Source organism: Halichoerus grypus, chromosome 7 (genome assembly GCF_964656455.1).
Source record: "Halichoerus grypus chromosome 7, mHalGry1.hap1.1, whole genome shotgun sequence".
Lineage (NCBI taxonomy): Eukaryota > Metazoa > Chordata > Mammalia > Carnivora > Phocidae > Halichoerus > Halichoerus grypus.
In genome coordinates this window covers 16,685,624-16,702,547 of record NC_135718.1, presented here as the reverse complement: position 1 = coordinate 16,702,547, position 16,924 = coordinate 16,685,624, and the positions used below count along the sequence as shown (strand labels likewise).

Sequence of the window (16,924 nt, the reverse complement as noted above, 5' to 3'; positions counted from 1 at the left end):
AAATTGCCATTCTTTCCTTATATGACCTCTCTGCAGCATTGGGCACCTTTAAAAACTCTTTCATGAAAAGTTCTAGTCCTTCATTTCTATAAAACTCTGACTCTTCCATCCCCATTATCCTCCTAAATACATCATTTGTTCAAATGGAACAAACTAAGTTAGTAGGAAATAAAACTGTAAGATAAAAACCATTAAAAATATGCTATACCCTCAAGATATCAATGTTCATTTTATAATTAACACCTCATTAGCCTCCACACAAATTAGATACCTCCCAAATTTAAAATATGTTTCCAAAGATGGGTTTAAAAGGACAAAATTCTGCCTTGATTATCCCTGAAATTTTTATGAAATGCATACTCAGGAAACTAGGCCATAAAAACTTCACCTTAATCTCATGAAGAAAGGAGTTCTACCAGTTACAATTTCCTTACAACTCCAGGGATAGAGCTAAAATACTCATTTTATTAATACAGATTAAGTATTATTATTTATAAGACACATACAGTAATCGACATCCTATGCTATTTCAAAAAGTTCCATAAAAGTTAGTTCATGAAATTATAGCAAAAGTGAAAATACATTCTTCGGTGTGCATTATGTTCTGATTTGTTTTTAATACACAGGTCTGATGTATTCCATTGCTAGGTATCCAAATTTAGTAAATGGAATGAAACTTAGTTAGTATACGAATAAATCTGACAGAGAAGTCCCCCAAATCACAGTGAGGTCCTAAAATATATCTTTTTCTTGTTTATTTGTTTTTAAGTAGGCTCCATGCCCAACGTGGGGCTTGAACTCACAACCCTGAGATCAAGAGTCTCATGCTCTACCGACTGAGCCAGCCAAGTGCCCCAACCTCTCTGTATCTTAATCTATACCTCAGAACTGATACGAGAACTTGCTCTTAGGATACACTTCCACTATTTCACTTAATCCTCACAACAAGTAAATTTCCAACATACATCAATGTTATTGGGGATTAATATTAATACAGAAAAGAGCTGAAGAAAAGTAAGAACTCCTTGAGTTCTCTGCTCATTTCCCCACTCAATGGAAAGAAATGGAAGACAATCTTAAATACAGAAGATTTGAATGACCAGATAGTTGCACACTTTTCTATTTTTGTTTCTTTTATGACAATTCTCTAGTTCTGATGGGCCTATGAATTCCTCTATACAGCTGCACACACACAACAAATAAAAACATTTTAAATTCCACTTAAAAGATCTTCTAGGGCAAGGTTTACTATGACCCCACTATAACTGAATTCCTCCGTGTTAAATGCAGGGAAGATAGGATTCCAGTTTATAATCATTGTATTACCTTTTCTAGTCCATCCTAAAAATACGTATCTCACGAATGCTTACCTTAAAGTTAATTTGCATCATTGGGAGAAGGTGAACCAGTGAACTGCACATGTCCGTGGTGATGAAGGAATTAAGTTCTGGTATGTTGAGGCACTGTAAGGTTTTATATTTTTCTTGGGACATGCCCACTTTTGAACCTAAAACATCAGCAATGGCTACAGGCAAAGGAGAAGGTTAAAAATAGTAAAACTGCAGCTTATGAAAAAAATAAGAAAGTTACAACTCAATCAAAACTTAAAATAAGAATGTACCAACAAAAACAAAAAAAGAAATTCAAAACATTCACACTTTTGCTATATTTCAAAAAGGCTAAATACTTTTGTTGGTTAACTGTATGAAGTAAATTATGAGAAATTCAAAGAATTTCTTTTTAAAGACCTAGTGTTTAAAAACTGCAAAAGATATATAGAAAGGGGTAGAGGAAAAGCAGCAACCAAATTCGAAGGAGTTAAAACCCTGGCTTTATCACTTCATATCTTCATGGTTGACATGATGTGACCGCAATTAGGAAGAAATGGAAAGTATTTTGTGAAAGAGTATAATGCCATCTAGACAAACTACAATTACATATCCAAAATCATTTATGTACAAAAACCAAAACTGTTCTCTAAAATAATTAATTGATGGTTATCCTCAAAGAAGGCAGCAATACGACTGTGCATTCGTCATTTTTCAAAGTTCACTGAAATACTAGCGTAGCGCAGACGTGCTCTGTAAACATTCTGCAGGTGTAAAGGCTACCATAAACGCACTTACCAAGTGTTTCCATTAAGTTAAGCCTTTCCAAGTTTAAATGAATCCAACTCTATCAAATTTTTCTTCAAAGGTAATACTGCACCATTTCAGGAAATAAGTATCAAGTGCAAGCATGCAGACTGAAAGGGCTTTATGCAAAAGAGAATCTGATCTTTATAATATATTAATGTAAATTAGATACAGCTACCACCCACCTAGGAAGACTTTCTCTTTTCCAATAGAATAAGTGCCACAGACAACAAGAACACGTGGGTTTAGAGTTACTGCCTCAAAGGCAGTGTTGATGGCAAACTGGATAACCTCTTGCTGAGACGGAAAGGAGTATTCTGGGCTGCAGTATCTGTAATACGGAAATATGGTACTTATTAAATGAGCAACAAGAAAGCCATAGCATTAAGGTAGATGCTATTTTAGAAGCCAAGCTTTAGCAAACTTACAGACAGTGGTAGTGTAATATATTAACCCCACTGGGGTTATTCCACTGCTATGGTTAAAATATTTGTTACAAGCTATGGATAATTTATGATGGAATTCTATGTTTCCAATATGTCTTGTACAGTGTATTTCCTTTATTGCCCTCATATAAAGAAATTGCCTCTTTTTCTTTTTTTTTTTTAAGATTTTATTTATTTATTTGAGAGAGAGAATGAGATAGAGAGAGCATGAGAAGAGGAGGGTCAGAGGGAGAAGCAGACTCCCTGCTGAGCAGGGAGCCCGATGCGGGACTCGATCCAGGGACTCCAGGATCATGACCTGAGCCGAAGGCAGTCGCTTAACCAACTGAGCCACCCAGGCGCCCGAAATTGCCTCTTTTTCTTCAAGAACAGTTCTAGCTAGCTATTTTAGCTGTGAATTGTAGACCTCGGCATCTTTTCGTTTTAACTCTAACACCATCAAAGAAAATACTAGTGACAGGGATGATCTTTGAACTAAAGAATTCTGATTTAGTTTAAAAAATTCTTAAAATAATGAAACCAAACATGAATTTAATGAAGCAGTTTTAAATCAAACCGTTAATAGTCACATGGTTATCTGCTCTTCTGAGGAGATACAGAAATATATATAGTATCACAACAATACAACAGATCCCCAGTTGGGTCTATCTCAATACAATAACACCCAATGAAAAATTAACCCTAAGACTACTAACTACCTAGCTCTATTTGGGATGAAAATTAAGCATTTTTTCACTAAAAAAGAAGTCATAAAGTACAAACATCAAAGAAACATATTTTTCCACATTTTCAAGATTGTTTTTGCTGGTCAGCCATAAGAATAGAGAAAACACTTGTCTTTTCTCTGATGAAAAACCCACAAAGAAATTCAGAATTCTATGTAGAGAAAACTAGGCAAAAAAAGGGGGGGGGCTTACTTGTTATTTTCTTAATTTATTTAGTATTTAAAGTACATATAAAAGAATGGAAAAAGTAGCTATAGTGTTGGAAAACTGAATGTGGAAAGCCCATCTTTTACTAAAATATGCCATCCAAATTCACTTCTTAAAACAGGTTGAAATAGTTGACATAATTCATTTCTAACAAATTGATGAGGTATTTTAATATATAATAAAAAATGGCTGGTACCATTATGTTTATAACATTTAGAAATTCAAAGCTGTCACTTATAAATTAGCTTTTGAAGAAAGGAACAAAGTAATTTTAAATATTTAGAAACAGAATCACATTTTGGCCTCTGTTTCTTCTTCACAATTATACTTAAGAGTTACAAAGGTACTTTGAAAAGATAACCTAAAAGGGTGTTTTCCTAAAGTTTGCCCCCCAATTTTTCTTCCTTGTTTCAGTAACAGGATTCTCACATAAACCAAAGGAAATCACAGAAAAGAAAAAATTGAGTTGTAGTTAAGACATGTCATCCCAAATTTGTTCTTAATCAAGTATGTGTTTTTCCAAACAGCAGTTCTCTGATGAATGATCTTAAAATGGTAATTGACAATAAGCCATCATTTTGATTTACCTAAGCAACTGTGCAAACTGTTCATAATAAGCAGGGCAAATATTGTCAGTGGGAAAAGGAAGCATACAAACAAAGCCTCTCTTACGTTGTATCTAAGTAAAGCGTGTGGACTTTCTGGCCTGCAAGACGAGAACGTTCCATGGTGGGATCTGCTCGGAAGTCGCCGGTGTGTAATAGGACGTTACCATTAGGAAGATAAAACAGGATCATGACAGCACCTGGACAGCTGAACACAAACATTTCTAAGGAACAGTCTTAACACATGGGAGGCAGCTGAAGGAAGAGGACTTCTTCACTGTCAGCAAGGTAATACACTCTGGTAGTGACCACATGACACAGCACTGCACTACAGAGGAAATGTAGCGTTGTAGGAAGTTTACATCGTAATAAAAAAAAAAAAGTGGTGTGCAGGAAAGGATTAATTCAGCAGGCCAGGTTTGTTCGAACTCCATACTTCCCCACCTAAGGCCTGTCTTTAGGACTAGTCTTTGGCTGGTCCTCGAGAGAGGAGTTGAACTCTTGGAATATTCTGCCCAATAAGAGCGCTTTGTATGCCTGACGTGTGGGTCTGTGTGTTACTAGGTTGACCAGATAGTCACCATAGATAACATCGTTAGCATAAACTGTTTTGCTCTAGGGGACTGGAGTCTGAGGAGCTGAGGCAAGTCACATGGGTGTTGCATGTGTGCATGCCTGACCCTCAATAAAAGCCCGGCTGGACTCAAGGCTCCAATGCACTTCCCTGCCTGGCCATTCTTGGCATGTGTGGTGAACACCACTGCTGGGAGAACCAGTGCTTCTGTGCTATTCAGGAGAAGAGCATCCCTGGGAATTTGTGCCTGCTTTCTTCTGCACTGTGCCCCCATTTGCCTTTTCCTTTTGCTGATTTTAATCTGTATCTTGTCACTGTAACCATGAGTACAATAGCCCTTCTGAGCCCCGTGGGTCCTTCAAGTGAACCACTGAGCCTCAGGGTGGTCTTGGGGATGCCTGACACACTGGAGCTTGGAAATTACTGCCAAAACACATGGAGCTTTCATTTTGAATTCTGGGAAAACATTGGAAATAATTACTTTTTAATTAAAAAACTTACCCTTACCGCCCCACCCCAAAACTTCAGACTGCAATGACTTTACTGGGGAATTCTATCAAACACCTAGGGAAGAAACAGTCCCAATACTATAGAACATCCTTCAGAATGGAGTAGGAGGGAATAGTTCGTGAGGCCAGTATTACCCTAATATCGAAACCAGACAAAAGCATTATATAAAAAAAAAAACTACAGACCAATATCCCTTATGAAAACAGACAAAGAAGTCCTTAGCAAAATATTTAGCATATCAAATCCAGCTATATATATATATATATATATATATTTTTTTTTTTTTTTTAAAGGATAATCCACGAAGGCTAAGTGGAGTTTATCCCAGCAAAGCAAGGTTGGTTTAACATTTGAAACGTCCATCATTATTATTTACCCTGTTAACATTATAGAGGAGAAAAATCATATGATCACCTCAGTAGATGTTGAAGAAGCATTTGACAAAAGTCAACACCCATTCATGATTACAAACTCTCAGTAGACTAGGAATGGAGGGGATTTTCCTCAACCTGATAAAAGGCATCTATGAAAAACCTACTGCTAACATCAAGCTAAAGGGAGTAAGACTGAAAGCGTTCCTCTCAGGGTCAGGAACAAGGCAGTATCTGCTCTCACCACTCCCATTCAACACTGTACTGGAGGTCTGAGCGAGGACCATGAACAAGAGGGGAAAAAAGCACTCTGAATGGAAAGTAAGAAGTAAAACAAAATTGTCTATATTTGCAGATGACATGAAAGTACATGTGGAAAATTTTCAGAAATCTATAAAAAACCTACTACAACTAGTGTGCAAGTTTAGCAAGGTCTCAGGATACAAGGTCAATAAACAAAAATCAGTTGTCCATCAAGAGGTGAATAGATGAAGACATCGTAGTGTGCCCATACACTAGATACTACTCAGCAATAAAAAGACACGAACTATTGATATATACATCAGCATGGATGAATCTCAAAAACACGATGAGTGACAGAAGCTGGACACAAAAGAGTAGATACTATGGGATTTCATTTCACTGAATCCCTAGGAAAGACAAATCTAATACATGGTGATAGGATACAGATCAATGGTCCCCGGACTAGAATCGGGCTTGGGGATTGACTGGGAAGGAGCCCAAGGAAACCTTTTGGGGTGGGGAAAATTTCCTGTATTTTTCTGTAGTGGGTATTACATGAGTGTGTATTTTTGTCAAAATTCAGCAAACACTTAAAATGGTCTATTTTATTTATGTAAACTGTACCTAATAAAGTTGACTAAAAAAATCAGAACTTGAGCTGTTGTAAGCATTGACTAAAAAAGGAAGCAGCAGCAGGGGCGCCTGGGCGGCTCACTCGGTTGAGTATCTGACTCTTGGTTTAGGCTCAGGTCATGATCTCCAGGTGGTGAGATCGAGCCCCGAGTCAAGCCCTACATCAGGCTCTGCGCTCAGTGGGGAGTCTGCTTGGGATTCTCTCTCTCCCCCTCTCCTGCTGCCCCCAACTCCCTCTTAGAAAAAAAAGGAAAAAAGAAAAAAAAATCAGCAGCAAAGTTAGCAGACAAAAAGTTAAAAGCAACCTGAAGACAGAGCACGGGTCTGGATTTTCGGAGACCTAGTCTGAATTTTAATTCTTGAAGCATCCATGATGGCTAAAATCCTACGAAAAGTAGGAAGAAGTGTAGTTGACAGTTGCATTTTGGTAACAGGATACTGACAGTGCTTTACATTACAGAGAAAAAATGAGGGAAAAAGGGAAGCCACTTCGAAGAAAAAAAAAATCTTCCAAGTTTTTAGTATCAAAAGCCTGAAGGATTTCTTAAAAGGGGGGAAAAATCCTCTGCTATCTGAATGGAGTGCAAGCTGTTAACTTACATAAGCGATATTAAAGAAAATGGCAAAAAAAAAAAAAAAAAAGAAAATGGCAAAAGGTTAGCTCTTCTAAAAAGCAGCAACATGTTAAAGTATTTTTTTAAAAAATAAGATGGAGTCTCATATGTCAAGGATGGTAATTTAAACTGCATTAAAAATGAATTAGATAATATTTAAAGGATCTCTCAGTACATTTAATCTCTGATTCTGTAATTGGGTACATTATTTTTTTCAAAAGGAGAAACATGTCTTACTCAAAGTTTTAAAAATATCAACCATATTAGTTCCAACACAAGAAAGTTCTTAAATAGACATACTAATATGTTTTTATCTTAAATAGTTTTTAAAACGAGGCTAGTCTGAAGGTAACTTTAATACTTACTGATTGGCATCAAGCAAAATAACTTTTACACCATTTACTATACATTCTGTGTCCATTGGCAATGGATGGATGTATTGTTTTTGTACGTGAAGTTTGCTCTTCAACAAATTGCCAGTTATCTGCAAAACAGAATGTGCTTATTGCTGATACAGTAAAATACTAAATAAATCTTTTACTTCTAGTTTAGAACCAAGTATCTTAGTCTCTCCGTTCTCCCACTTACTTACATTCATGGAAACCCTCCAGAATGCCAGGAAGAACTTCCTACCATGACTATGTCACAACTCTGCTTAAACATGGTTCACTGGATCTCCCTCACCTGTGAAAAGTCCCTCGTCCCCAGATGACCTACAAAACCCTTCATGATGGGGCCCCTGCTCATTTCTGCGGGTTTATCTTCTGTTATTCCCTATCTCATGGTTAGCCGTTCGGAATTATCTGAAGAGCCTGCAATGGGTAGATTTCTCTGTTGTCTATGCCTGCATGCAAACTCTGCTCTCTCCCTGGGATGCCCTCTCCTCCTTCCTCCGCCTGGTTCTGGAATCGGACAGACCTGTGTTCCGATTCTGACTCTGGCATTACTGGCTCCATGACTTAGGGCGCTTCACCTAATCTCTCCCAGCCTCGGCTGCTTCATTAATAAAAAGAGATTCACTTTATTTCAATAAAAATAATTCAAGAATGCTTGAGGATTAAACTGAATTCTAGCGGAAGCCCTTGGTAGTAGGCATTAGAAGAGTCACGGTTTAATAATTAATTCAAGGTATCTCTTGCACCATGAAACTTTCTCTAACCTTGGCCTGGGCCAGAATAAAGCACTTTCTTTTCCTACTTGCTGTGTTCCGTTCAGTTTTCGGTCACAATACCAATTCCATCGCAGTGTATTTGTGAATGTGTCCCCTGAAGGCTGGGAGCTCCTTGAAGCTAGGTATTTCACCTTGAATGTCTTTTTGGGCATCCATAAGTGTTTACTGAATGGAACTTAGGTGTTTCAGTTACGCTGTGAAGTAGTTTACTGTTTCCATATACTAAAGCATTAAAAAAAAATGTTTTGTAACTATTGACAATAATTCATTTAATTTTAGACTCTTAATGTGGAATCTGTTTTCTCACATCTTTTCTAGTAGAATGATAGATCTTACAACGTTATTCTTTTTTAACCAAATTGCTTAGAAATTCACTGCATGCCACACATTTAGAATTTAGAAGGCTAAAACTTACCTCACTACAATAAATTGGAAATGTGAAGTTTTTAGACAATCCGGCATAGTGATCAGAATGAAAATGTGTGAGAAAATAGGCTGTGCACCCTTCAACCAGTCCGTACTGGAAAGCGTCAACTGTAAAGCCGGTCCCTGCAACGAGAAGAGCACACGGCTGCTTGAGCAAGAGCCAAGAGAGTGAGGGCGCCTGGGTGGCTCAGTTGGTTAAGCGACTGCCTTCGGCTCAGGTCATGATCCTGGAGTCCCGGGATCGAGTCCTGCATCAGGCTCCCTGCTCAGCAGGGAGTCTGCTTCTCCCTCTGACCCTCCCCCCTCTCATGCTCTCTCTCTCTCTCATTCTCTCTCTCAAATAAATAAATAAAACCTTTAAAAAAAAAAAAAAAAGAGCCAAGAGAGTGAAAGAGTGAAAGATGTCCGATTTGAATGTAAATAGGAAACCCCCTACTCATGTCTTTACGTCTCAATTCCAACTGAGCTTCATAATTTAAAAACTTATGCCACATAAATTCAGCAAAAGGGCATACTAGAGATGAAAATTAGTCTCTTAAGTTTCTACTAAACGTCCCAGTATTGGCTTTAAAAAAACTTTTTTTTAATGTTTTGTTTGTTTTGTTAAGTAGGCTCCATGGCCAGCGGGGAGCCCAACTCAGGGCTTGAACTCATGACCCTGAGATTAAGACCTGAGCTGAGACCAAGAGTCCAATGCTCAACCAACTGAGGCACCCAGGCGCCCATGGCTTTTTTTTTTTTTAATGAATAACTGTACCAAAAAAATTAAAATACTAAGCTACAAACCAATTATTTCTTTGTTTTACTGACCTAAAATCCTGTACTTCTGCAAAACAGCAAAAGGAAAATGCTAACTTTCTTATTTTATTCTATTGTGGCAATTGATAGTGGGGACACAAATGATTGAAGGCCCAAATAACCATACATATTACAGTGGTTGTGGCCCTCCACCAGGTCACAGTACAATAACAGAGGACAGCATATCTGTAGTATTTGAATTTCATTGTGGGGGATGGGAGGTGGGGGAGGAAGAAGGGAAACAAGAAAATAAATGCCCAAAAAAGGCTACCTAGAGGAGCAATAAAGAAAAAAAAATGGCTGAGCTGTTCTGAAAAGTGTTCATGAAAGAAATAACCAAGTGTGTGAATTGTGATGTGCAAGTCAATAAGCACACCTTCACAATCTCACTGAGGCTTATCCCCACATATGGCATACTGGTCTCAGGCTCACTTAAAAAACAGAAAATTCATCACCATAAGTATTAAAAAATATAACTGATGCTATGATGTACACAAATGATAATCCCTACATAAACATTTTGAGCAAATTATGGATTGCGACTATCAAAGCACTTTAAACAATCTTTCTGAAACCAGGTATATTTTGGCAGATTTTATACTCTTTTCAGAAGAAGAATTATTGGTTTCTTTAATAATAAAATTCATTTTACGACACATTTTTCTAACTCATCTATGAAGGCATGTGAAATTACAAAATACAAAAAAGGCTGAGAAACTAAGTTATGATGGGGTTAAAAATGTTTGGCATTTATTATGACCTATACAATCTGTTAATTTTCCTTCTTTAAAGCTATTTAGCACTTTGTATTTCTCTTAAAGGCTTAGAGACTCTTATTTTAATTAAATTTTATAATTTGTATATAAGTTTTTATTATAATTACTTACAGAGAGCCTCTCCTCCTTCCCTATTAAGCTGACCTTTACTCATCTGGGTCAAATCTGTAAAATCTACCTACTAGTATAGTATCTTGTACACAAAATATATTTAATAAAAGTTTGCTGAATTGAATGGGGCAAAAACATTTAAATAGGCAAAAAAAAAATCTATGTTACACGTCAATGAAGTATAAAAAACAATGGAAATACATACAAAAAAATTGCTCTGTACAAACACACACAACATGGGCAATAAACATGAAAATTTTAAAAGTCAATTCTTTGTAGATATATTAAGCGTTGGTTTTTCAACTTACCAGGTATTTTCTTATAGAATGGACATGTCCTTGTTCTTAATTGTCCTGCATTAGGTGACTCCGGGATTTTCGTGTTCCCTCTCTGCAGCCTGCCACAAGGTGATTTTATGAAGACTTTGTCTTTCCTTAAATTGACTCTTCCAGATTCTGTCCTGTTAAGGTGATGTGACCTCTTCTCATGTGCTCCCTCCTGTAGTGGAACTGACTTTTTAAGTCTCTTTCTTTGATGCCGTGACCTCTCACTAGAAAGTTCCACAGAGGGCTGACTCTCACTTAAATTCTTTGCATCGAGTTCTAAGTCACTTAAAGATTTTTCTGCTTTCCTCTTGCGCTGCCGCGACCTCTTTTCATTAGGACTTACAACTGGATTTAAGTTCATCCCTTCCACTGCACTTCCCTCTAGCAATTTCTCTTCTTTTCTTTTGGGTGGTAGTCCAAAATAAACACCTATATCCATTTGCTTCATTACTTTGGAAGAAGGCTGTGTTGCAGGACACTTGGGACCAGATGGCGACATTGTCAGAGACTCGGCAGCATTAAGTGCACTGGAAGAGTTCTCTGTATTGGGAACTGTAGCTTTACTGTCTAGTCGACCACCTAATGCCTTTCTGCAGACACATGCTGAATTAGCATTGTTCTTTGCATTGAAGTTCTTATTTGATGATTTTCTCATTTTACTTTGGGTTGGATGGAAAGAAAGATCCCCTTCTCCCTGCCTTTTGAAAGCCCTTGGCATCTCACTAGTAAGTGACGGAAGAGAAATCTGATTGCAGACAGCTGATTCTTCAATTGCCTGTTTCTGTTTATTTGATTGAGATGGGTGACATTCTGGCTTACCAGGTTTTGCTTTAGCGGCCTGATAACTAGAAGTAAGCCCTTGTGCTGATGCAGATGGAAACAGCGCAAAATCATTACCAGTATGTGCTGGATCATCACACAGAAGAACACCCTTATTTTGGAAAAAAAGTTGAGACGAACCAGTGAGAGTGTTGTATTTATACAATACTTCTTGGTATTTATCCTGAGTTAAGAAGCCATCCACGTGGGGGCCATTCTCCTGCTGGTCCTTCAGGAACCGACCATGGGGTTTTTGAAACAAAGTGCACCTGTTGTCATCTTCTTCCAGGCTGCCATCTTTAGAGCTCTCCGTAAAGAGTAGCTCCTGCTGCAAATCACCCAGCTTTTCATCCATACTGTAAGTTTCCTCATCAGTTTGAAGTGGAGAATAAGAGATTTCACAGCTACTAAAGTCATTTTCTGGCAATGGGGAGTGTCTGTGCTCTGAGTTGCTTTGGCTGTCTAGTTCTTCAGCAAGAGGCAAACCGACTCCCACCAGTTTGTCATTATTAACACATTCTGGAAATTGTAGGTTTTGTTGGGACGGTTGGATATTTGTTGAAGAAGAAGAAATCTTTTTATCGGTTTCAGTTGGAGATTGCGATTTCTTTAGACACGGTGTCACTAACGAGGGGTGAGTTGAAACACTTCTTAAGTTTTCCATTGGCTTCTGATGCACAGACCATCTTTCCTCAAGGCCACAGAGAAAGCCTGAATTAGTCTCACTGAAGCAATCCCTTGGCCCATGTGGTGGGCTGCTGAAAGGACTACTGCCTGCCCTGCTCTGAGCAAGCAGGAGGTGAGTGTATCTCTTGAAGTGAGAAGGAATTGTTGAGGTGCACAGAAGACCATCAGGACACTCTGAAAATTTTTAAAAAGTAAGGCAGGATCAAAGCACAGACAACGTTAAAACCTAAGTGGAAAGTCATCAGTGCTACTTTGAGGCCTTAGGACCGTAGCTATCTTTACACAAGCAAAAGATCCAGCATAAAATAATAATAATCCAGTATGGTTTTGCAACGTGCTAGTTATTATTTTTAAATCAAATACTTTAAATTTCTTTTCAGATAATCTTTTTTTTTTCAAATATTTTGTAAGACTAACACCTTTCCCCCCTTAGTAACTCTCACAAATATGAGCCTCTTCAAACTACAGTTCATGTTTACACAAGGTATTTATAGGTGTTCACTAGTTCACTATTGCTCTGGCAATAAAGAGTGAAAAAGACTAGTGTGTCTCTCAGAGAACTAAAGTTCTACCCCAATTTTTATCTTATCAAGTAATATGGATTTGTGACAATTAGAGTACCCAATTAGGGTCCATTATTTAATATTTACACTGTGTACAATAAGAGTAATAACAATCTTAATTGGTTATAGCTGTTCATGCACTAATAGTTTAAATTCTAAGATTTGAAATTCAATTTGATAAACTGGTTAATATTAAGGCTTTAATAATAATCTGGAAACTATTCCCCATCATACATTATAATTGAGAAACAGTCTGTAAACTATCTGGGCATATACCCTTGTATGTTATTTTCCAGGTTTTTTTTTTTTTTAAGTTTTATTTATTTAAGCAATCTCTACACCCAATGTGGGGCTTGAACTCATGACCCCAAGATCAAGAGTCACATGCTCTTTGGGCTGAGCCAGCCAGGTGCCCCAATTTCCTCCTAAAAACGATGTTACAATAAATTAGAAGGCCTTGTTGCTTAACTTAATTTAAAACCACCTCATAAAATTATTTGTTGTGGCACAGAATTCAACTCAAGAAGAGTCTATATGAAATTCTATTCAAAGGAGTTTAGTGAAAAGCCAAAAGAAAAATCTCTTTGAGGTGGCTTCATCATAAGACATTTCACCCTGAGGGGCTCACCATAAGACTCCAACTTCCATTTCTGATTTTCAAGCCACTTAAAAGCAAATTAGCAGCCTTTGATGAGACTTTCACTTTATAAAAAAAAGCTAGTGCCAAAATTTTTTTAAAGTTCTTTTGCATCTTTATGCAGTACTTTAAAATAACTAGAGGTTAATAATAAAATATCTTCTGAATCATACACAACATGAAAGCCATACTGAGTAGTATTTTTATTTTGAATTTTAATTCTTTGAGATTTAAAAATCCACATATGGTATTTATAACTTTGAAATATAGAAATCATCATAACAACCCATTTTTCATATACTCCAAGTAGGACTACCTACATGTTAAACATGGCATTATATATCTTAAAAGATAATAAAGCATAATATTACTTCAGTTATCATTTGGCACATTTTTAATTCGAATCTTAAAAATCTAAGACTCCTTCCCAGACCTTCTTCCTGTACAATAGCATGATAAATCCAACATTTAGAAGACTCGACTATATGGATAATTCCTTAAATTTGTTTCACAAAAGATAACAAATGGGCAGTTGAACTTTTAAGAATGCTCATCTATAAAATGTCAATACCACTTATCTTTTGCTGTCAGAGAGTCAAGTAAGTAAACAGAGTGAAAGTATCTAGCATAGTATGTGCTCAATTAACATTTATGAAAAATCATTGAGATGTTTAGGAACTTCCATGAAATAATAAAATGCATTTCAACTGTTTTCAAGTTTGCAACACTCTTTACAATTATACCATTGACTATGATCTCTTTACCCTTCTCAAGAATGGTTTCCTTGTTTCCTTCTAGGGTAAGACATTTATTCTTTAGTGTCTCATCTCCCTTTCATTTTACTGATCGGACTGATTCGTCTGGCCTAACGCAGGCTTTTTAGACTACTCAAAGACTACTCCCTTTTTTGTCATCTTACCTGTTTCAGAGACTGATGGAGAATCCAAACACTCAAAAACATGCCATCGAGGTGTTTGACCTAGCAATGAGGAAAAAGGCATCTGGCAGTTTGGGCAGTATCCATCATAAACTGGACGTATCTTTGGAGATACTTGTTTGTTTTTGCGAGTCCTGCAATGCTTTCCTGAAGCCGTCTCCTTGTCTTGGGACTGGGGAATACCATCTCCGCAACTAGAATTCTGACTAGAACCTACAGAAGTCTGACTATCTGTTTCTCCAAGGCACATTTCAGGGTCCTTTGTCTTCTCCTTAGCTTCTGCAGTTCTTTTTTTATTTCTGTTTCGTTTTGACTGGTGTTTTCCATCTGTTGCTTTTTCAACAGATTTTGGCATAGTCTCAGAGCAATTATTTGTATGTACTGGTTTTGGTTTTCTTTTAGATTTGTATTCCCAGATGTCTTCTTCCAAAAAAGCATCTTCTAACATGGCAAAATGATTTTTAAGTAAATGGATTTCTTGTTACAAAACAATTTCTTGTTACAAAAATTTTAAATGGAAATATTTTGCTGAGAAAAAAAAAGTAACAAAACCCCCACTAACTTGATGGGAATCTAAAGCTTTGGTAGTGAATGTATTGGCAAACTACAAGCCTTATACCTGAGAACCTGCTATTCCATTCATACCACAATAAAATTAAGAGAACCTACCACAGGGGTAGCATCTGAGAATTTTCCCATTGTGACCACTATTTCATTCAAGTGTGTCGGCCTTTCCAAGGACTTGATTCATAAAAATAAGAATCAGTAATACTTGGAAAATTAAGCACTAATAGGAAGTATAGGTTCAATAGCTTAATCTTAGAATGAGCTTTGTAAAATTGTTATAAAGCTCCTGTCAGTTCCCTTTCAACTGGACAATTGTCCAAATAATTCACAAATAAAACCACAGTCCCTGGGCAGTTGGCTTAGCAGGGTTTCCAAACATTAAATGGCTATCTCAGCTTGCTAGTACCACCATAATCACACCATAATCAAAGAGGTGTGTGATTCGGGGGGGGGGTAGTAATTGCCCTTATCCTTGACTCTTGGATATTCAACCACTTCAGTTTCCTGGGGCAGTCCAGTATCTTCTTCCAGCAGCAACGAACAAACACTGCACAATGGACAAACAGAATTCAACTAAGTGAAGTTGTGCCTGCACTGAGGCCGCCCACACTCCTAAAACCAGACTGCAGACGTGGTCTGCCCTAGACGTGGCCAGCCCTCTCTCCACAGCCTCAAAACCAAGATTCACCTGCCTGATGCCTCCCACCTGCTCTGCCTTCTCTTTGAACTCAGGAGGCTGCAAGGCCACTGAGTGGGGCCTTACCCCTTCCAGGGCAGGGAGAGAGTGAGCTGCGAGCACAGCCCGTTGCATAAAAGCTATCAGAGCCCTCCGCTTCCGAAGTCGGAGGCCCAGCCCACCCGGATCCTCGCCGCAGCCCACCTGCCACCCGCACACCCTCCGGAGTAGCTCCAGCTGCGTCCGCTCCCCTCGGCTCCCCCCTCCCCTGCTCCGCTGACAATCTGTTCGCGCTCGCACTTTCAGCACTGCGGGGCGACAAAATACTGTATTTGTGTACAAGCCAAAGCCATTGCCAGTCACTCCCAACTTAAAAAAAAAAAACAAAACCTATCCCATGAGGATATTCCTACCCGCTTTACCTCTGGTGTCTTAGGCGGGAACAGGTTCCCCTAGCCAGTGCTGTGTCGAATCAGCTGACCCTGGTCTGTGGGCGGGACTTTGAAAAAGTTTGTGTCCTTTTGGGTCCTACTGATTTATTTTATCTTATCTTATTTTTGTTCTAAAACCCGCTAATTTCCAAAGTGAAGTGTTGGGGGGGGAATGGTTCTCAGAGCTTCTGGAACGCGAACCCAGAGACTTTCCCCATGCTGAATCTGGCGCTGTGAATGTCCAGGCTCAGTTGTGCCGGGACGCCCTGGAAGGGGCGGGGTGCTTTGGGCCGGTGGCTAAATTACGGGCCCGGGAATTCAACAGTTTGTATCTTAGCATTGGAATGCTTGATTACAAAGGAAAAAGGTGTCGTTTACATGGAGTGGGGGCTGGTGGAGAGTGAGGTGAATGTGCCGTTTTGAAACCAAAGGACAGTAAGCGCTTCCTCTCTCCCCATTCGAGACCCTCCCGCGGGCCCGGCGGCCGCCTCTGGACTGGCCGGAGAGAACATGGCGGCCCCCGGAGGCCGGGGCTGCAGCCTCGCGGGCCTGCTCCCGGCGCAGACCTCGCTGGAGTACGCCCTGCTCGACGCCGTCACCCAGGAGGAGAAGGACAGCCTGGTCTACCAGTATCTGCAGAAGGTGGACGGCTGGGAGCAGGACTTGTCAGTGCCCGAGTTTCCGGAAGGTGAGGGGCAGGCTTCGGGGTGGGGACCCCTCCCGGAACCTCCCCTTCCTCGGGGACGACGCCCTCCCCTGAAGCGGGGGGCGAGGCGGGCTTGTGCGACCGCGCCCGGGCGGTTCGCCAGCTCTGCGGCTTCCCCGGGTCCCCAAGCGGCGGAAAAGGGTGGTTTTCTGGAGCGCGGGGACGTGCACATTCGCCTCTGTATCCCGACTCCCTGCCGGGGCCTGGTGTTAACTAAGTAGACATTCCGT

The 16,924-nt window shown here is 39.1% G+C and overlaps 2 protein-coding genes across 4 annotated transcripts in view; one reads left to right on the top strand and one right to left on the bottom strand.

Annotated features, from left to right (window-relative positions):
* The window catches only part of DCLRE1A (DNA cross-link repair 1A), a 29,332-nt gene extending 13,199 nt beyond the window's left edge, over nt 1–16,133 (bottom strand). Inside the window, exons 1-8 of one of the 3 annotated variants that reach the window (XR_013449610.1) lie at nt 15,980–16,130; nt 14,297–15,428; nt 10,654–12,351; nt 8,650–8,783; nt 7,429–7,547; nt 4,186–4,326; nt 2,321–2,466; nt 1,371–1,525 (exon numbers count right to left, since the gene is read on the bottom strand). Coding sequence is in view for 1 of the 3 variants with exons in the window: in XM_036106194.2 (XP_035962087.1) it covers nt 1,371–1,525; nt 2,321–2,466; nt 4,186–4,326; nt 7,429–7,547; nt 8,650–8,783; nt 10,654–12,351; nt 14,297–14,762 (2,859 nt within the window). In the remaining 2 variants the exon portion in view is untranslated. Of the gene's footprint in view, nt 1–1,370; nt 1,526–2,320; nt 2,467–4,185; nt 4,327–7,428; nt 7,548–8,649; nt 8,784–10,653; nt 12,352–14,296; nt 15,429–15,979 lie in introns of all 3 variants that reach the window. The other 2 variants (XM_036106194.2, XR_013449611.1) reach the window with 2 other exon arrangements.
* Nucleotides 16,134–16,194: 61 nt separating this feature from the next.
* The window catches only part of NHLRC2 (NHL repeat containing 2), a 59,664-nt gene continuing 58,934 nt past the window's right edge, over nt 16,195–16,924 (top strand). The window contains exon 1 of the mRNA XM_036106196.2: nt 16,195–16,676. Coding sequence (XP_035962089.1) covers nt 16,499–16,676 — 178 coding nt within the window. The 5' untranslated portion in view covers nt 16,195–16,498. The remainder of the gene's footprint in view (nt 16,677–16,924) is intronic.